The following is a 6,000-nucleotide window of genomic DNA, read 5'->3' as shown; positions in this document are numbered from 1 at the left end:
TAAAAAAATTTTAATGAAGATATTTATCTTAATTATGAAAATATACTAGCATGTTTTTTAATTTTTGGAACCTAACCCTCCTTTTCGTATTAGTTCTTTGTTTCGTATAACACAAATTCGCATAACACGGCAATTTTTTGTAACGTAACTACCGTGTTATACAGGGGTTACCTGTATTTCATTTTATTATTATTAAAAATAAAAATCCAGTGTTATTGTAAACATTTGCTTTATGCAGTTTTTCTTATTTTGAAGATCTTATTGGATTAAGCATGTATATCAGTTCCATTAGATAATGCAATGAAAATGGGCTGAAAAGTAGGTATGAGTGAGTGATTAATTACTGCCCAATATTGGACCAAATTTTTTACAGATTTGAAGGTTATATATGAAAATGTAATTTTTGAATTTTCAAAATATTGTTTCTTTGCATCAAATTGCAAAGTTAAAAATACATCCTAACTGAAAAGAATAAAGCATGCAAGATGGTGTATATCAGAAATTTTCACACAAAATTCAAATAAAAGAAATAAAGTTTTCAAATAATAATTTCACTATTTTAGAACAGGATGACAATCTCAAAATTGTTTATATTATCCTATATTATACTACAGTATAAAAAATTGTCAATTTTTCCAAATGCAATGTAGTTTAAAAACTTTGAAAATTATCAATAAAACTTGTAATTACATATCATCATCTAGGAACAATTATTTTTACTTGATAGTTCTTTCCTTGATCTCATAATACTGATATAGGCCTCATACTACTAACAGTGATATTTTGAAAAATTGAAAATTTAAATTTTCATATATAATCCTGAAATTTATGAAAAATTTAGTCCAATATTGGGCAGTAATCAATCATTCAATGATACCTACTTCTAGGCCAATTTTCATACTATTATCTGTCTGAGACCAGTTCATCGTGCTTACTTATCCTGCTGTGGTCTTTCTTTATACCATTGATAACCTAGAGCAGTGTTCCGCAACCTTTTTCTACTTGCGGCACACCCATGACTCGACACAGCACACCAAAATGTTATTCCCTTCAAAAACGTATGATATGATACTATTAATAGAATTACATAATGCCACTAACCTATTATTATTGTTATTAAACAGACACCAACACCTGTGAGCAAATTTTCTTTACATATAATTTATTACAATACATAAAAATGGGTGGCTTGTAATAAAGAATAAACAAACATCATCTTATTTCATCAGTGCTGCAGCAGAGAATGAAATACATACAAAAGATAACATAAGAAACACAACAACATACATACATAAGAACATACAACATACATACATAAGAAACACAACTGTGATAAAAATATATAAATAAAATTTGAAATTAACAGAATATGTAAAAGTTCACATCACATCTTTCACCATGTGACGGCACACCGGTTGCGGAACACTGACCTAGAGGCTCTCTATTAAAATTCAGATTATTTCTATATTTTGTTAATGTAAAAAATATTTAAAGTGAGGTTTGTTTTAAGAACTTTATTATTGAAGTAGGATAAAAAATTCATATATTAATATTAATTCTAAAATCAACACATTACAGCTTATGCAGAAAAACTACAAATGTGTTATTACTAATTATCACTATCTTTAAATGATATTTAAATTTTAAATATCTTCAATACAGCAAAAAAATTTTTAAAGATTTCTTTTGTAATAATTTATTTTAAGTGACTGACAGATCTAATACTGTGTACTATTATGTAGAATTCTAGGTTGTTCTAGATATTATTATTACTTTTAGTATACTTACCAGTTGTGGTTGGCTGAGTAATTTGTGAATCTGTAGTTGGAGTTGGAGGAGCCACTTTAGAAGGTCCACCTTGAACACTTAAAAGTTTGTAAAAGGTTATTTATAAAATTAAAAAAATGTTTATAATAAGTAAATATAAAAATATTTTTATAATGTATTCTTTCTTTAACAATGAATAAAATTGGAATATTTAACACAGAAAGAGAGAGAGTTTATTATCTATTTATAAAAATGAGTAAAAAACCAATGTAAATTTGGGTTAAGTTAAAAGAGGAAAAATATATTTTCTCGAGATAAATAATATGTTATGAAGAATATGGTATCAATAGATGCATAGAAAATACAATTTCTATCAGTCTATATTATATTATTGTTGGAAGAACTGTAATATATCATACAGTTTTTGCTTAGAAACTCTATTATATTCATATAACTTTTACTATAAAATGTACTAGAAAATTTCATTAGATATCAACAATTACAGCACAAGTTTGGAGAAAAATTATTAATAAACAAGAGAGATAGATACTATTAGCAAAAATAGAATGTCCAAGATTAAGAGAACATCTTGACTTATGATATCTTTAAATTAAAATTAGTAGCTGATTTTACTACCATCTTTGAAAACATGCTGAAAAATAAAATTTGATTGCAATTTTTGATTAATTCAATGTCTTTCTTGTGGAATATTTTCCCATATTTCCATGAGAACAGCCTTTAGTTCAGTGACAGTCCTTTATTGCTTTCCACTGCTATACATTTGGAAAACTAAGTCACCCCAAAAATTTTCAATTGAATTTAAATCTGCACTGAAGGGTGGTCAGTCCAAAAGTCAAACATTCTTGCTCTGAAAAAGGATAACATTGATTTTGATACATGGAAGCTTATATTATCCTGCATGAATTCAAAGTCCTCTCCATCAATTTTCTGTCCATAAGTTTGGAGCTACCTCCAGACAAGCTCCATATATGTTTGAGAGTTATTTCGACCTTTAATAAGTACTAGATCTGTCTTTCCATTCCATCCAATCTCTGCCCAAGTGATGAGTGTACCATCACCAGCTACTCTCTTTGAATACTGCTTTTGATCTAGTCTTTTGTCTGCCCAATAATACTTAAAACTATCAGGTCTATCAAGATTCCACTTTTTCTCATTTGAGAAAATTACTTTCTGCCTTCCTTCCCATCTTTCAAACTTGTCTCTGGCAAACTGTAAAAGTTGTTTTTGTTTCTCCTTGAGCTGGTTGTCTCTCTTCTTTTTGATGAAAGAAACATTGTCTGTTGATCTCAAAATATTGTGCATTGTTGATTAACTGCAGCTCAGCTTCAATTCATTTTTGATTTTTTGAAAGGATGTGTTTCCTTGCAGTGCACATCAAACAATTGCACATTGTTCTCCAGGTGTTGTTGAATTCTTGCACCCACTGTTTCATTTTCCTGTTCATTGCTCCTTATTGAGATACTTTGAGATTGCTAAAAATTTGGAAAGACTTCATTCAGCAATCAAAAGTTACTTTTCTCCCTTCCTGGTGAAACACATCAATTTTGATCATCCTCTACAGTTAGATCCTTCCCACATCCCATTTTTAATAGTAAGATACTATGCAATTTACTAAGCCTTTCTTTTCACTTCTTGTTTGTATTTTTATGCAAATTTTATGGAGTCCAATCATTACTTTCTTTGTAATTAATTTTAATCAGCACATGTTCTATTAATGTTGGACATCCTATTTTTGACGACAATATCTAACTCTTTTGTTTATTAATCATTTTTCTCCAAACTCATGCAATAATTGTTGATATTTTGCTATCAAAAAAATTTCAACAAAGTTACATAAAAATAGTAGAGAGTTTCTAGGCAATCACTGTATGTTCTATTATTGTTGGAAGGACTGTATGATGTTTAATAATGTAACAAACTAGTTTAAATTTAGAAATTATTCTCTGAATTTTACATCAAATAATTTACTGTGCCTGCTTCCATAGTTTAAGTTTCAAGCTAAATGAAGGCAATTTATGCATGCAGTAGAAGATATAGATATTATCAAATCTTTAAGCAAATGATGTATCCTTCATTTAGCTTCTTGTTTGGTATATTGTATTAAAATGTTATTTTAGCAACCTGTTATTTTGTAAGTTTGGCAAAACATCATTAAAAGAAAAGTGTTATAAGTATCCTTAACAAAATGCATTTTGGACTTGTATCATCCCTTTTCAGTTGTTAAAATTAAACTGTATAAAACAAAGGTACAAATAAATATTACCTGACTTTTTAACAATTTCAAATTATGCCATTAAAGTATATACATTAAGATATTATTTACTTTTGGAGTACATTCCAGATTATTAAATACATATTTACAATCTGAAACTTCAAAAAATAACATTAAAACCAATGAAACACAAACCATGAAACAAGAAGCACATATGCTTTAATTGATTGTTCCATTACTAGTTTCTGTTAATCTACTAAGCTTAAATTTTTGGTTTTTTTTATCCATATACAGGTTTTTATAATATTAAAATTTGGAAATTAAACTTAATATATTATTTGATTATTTAACACAGATTGATATCAGTAAAAAAGAACTGGAAGGGTTTATCAAAACCTGAAATGCATTTCCAAATACAGCAATAAAGCCTATATCAATGAAAGTTTCTTCCTGTGTAATTTAAGTTACTAATAAAAGCCAAAATTTAGGCTTAGTAAATTAAAAGAAGCACATACATTCACTACATGCTTTACTCATAATTTTAAGTATGTTTCAACTTGTTTTACTGATAACATTACATAAGAATACAATAAATTTGTAGTAATTTCTCAAAAAGTGAAAAATTATTCCAAATATATCAAAAATGTTTATTTTTAAAATATTAACTAAAAGTTTTAAGAAAATATTGAGTTAATTCAATGTAATAATATGAGACACAACAGCATTTCTAAAAGTGTGNATACATACACATATGTACAAGAAACTTTTTCTGGCACTTGGACTTATGTGAAGAATAAATAGATGTTTTCGTTATTACATATAGTAATTATTTTGGGTTTTCAATTCATTAACAACTTTTGTTACTTATTGCCCAAGTCCAGGCTTGGCACTAACCGAACCCTTGTTTAGGTAACATACCATTAAGGAAACAATCTTGGCTCTCGACAAACAGATAAAATCACTTGTGTTGTAATGCCTTAATAAACTTAAGCTGTCTAAGATGTTCTAGGTCTCATGTATTTAAATTTTAAAACAATGTTTCCAAGGGTCTAAAAATAAAATAATATTGACTTTAAACAGTATATGATGACAAAGTCTCAAAAGTATCCATAAAATACAAATAGTAAAAATAATAATATTTATGTAAGCAAGTAATGAATTGAATTTACAGTTGATTTACTAAACAATTTAAATGAGAAATTTAGAGTATTTTACAAATACCAAACTTTTCCCAAGAAATAAAGGATAATTCAATAAAAAGGTATAGTTTATAAATTCAGTTTTGTGAAAATACATGTTTAACATATTAAGATGATGATAATATTAATATCAACTTTTCTTTAAAAATAAACGTGATCAAAAATGTATTAAATGTATAATTTATAATTATTTAAAGTTTTTTAATTTATAATTACAGGTAACCCCCGTATAACACGGCACTTCTATAGCACGGATTCACTCTAACGCGGTTCGAGAATTGGTACCAGCCCCCGTATAACACGGTACTTTTATAGCACGGACTTACTCTGACACGGTTCGAGAATTGGGTAAAACCCTCGTACAACAGGAAATGTAATTAATTTTTGCATATTTAAGTAATAATAGTTCACGTGAACTATTATTACTTAAGTATGTAAAAAATTTTCTCTTCTCGCCTTCTGTCGCTACACGTGGTCCTTCTCGAAACTTGTTTCAATGTTGCCGAATGTTTTTCCCTTATTCCATACTTGCTTAGCACCATATAAGGAAATTTATAAAGATCTTTTAACTAGAAGCAAGAAATCTAAAATTACATACTTTTTGCAAAAAATAAAGCATGGATCTGAAAATAATGCAGAAAAATGCTCAGAGGATAAGGATAATTTGCCAAAAAGAAAACACACTCGGTTAATTAATAGTGTTTTTAGTGATGACGAAGAAAATATTGTTTAATTTATATTAATATGTATCACTTAAAAAAATTTTAATGAAGATATTTATCTTAATTATGAAAATATACT

General features: G+C 27.7%; 1 protein-coding gene across 1 annotated transcript in view; it reads right to left on the bottom strand.

The window, feature by feature from the left end:
* Positions 1-6,000, bottom strand: part of LOC111625810 (E3 ubiquitin-protein ligase SH3RF1-like) — a 98,675-nt gene that overhangs the window by 20,408 nt on the left and 72,267 nt on the right. The window contains exon 10 of the mRNA XM_023369042.1: positions 1,789-1,881. Within this exon, the coding sequence (XP_023224810.1) occupies positions 1,789-1,881 (93 nt within the window). The remainder of the gene's footprint in view (positions 1-1,788; positions 1,882-6,000) is intronic.

The sequence above is a fragment of the Centruroides sculpturatus genome, unplaced genomic scaffold (genome assembly GCF_000671375.1).
Source record: "Centruroides sculpturatus isolate CEXI.00-Female unplaced genomic scaffold, Cexi_2.0 scaffold440, whole genome shotgun sequence".
Lineage (NCBI taxonomy): Eukaryota > Metazoa > Arthropoda > Arachnida > Scorpiones > Buthidae > Centruroides > Centruroides sculpturatus.
This window is presented reverse-complemented; position numbering and strand designations above follow the sequence as displayed.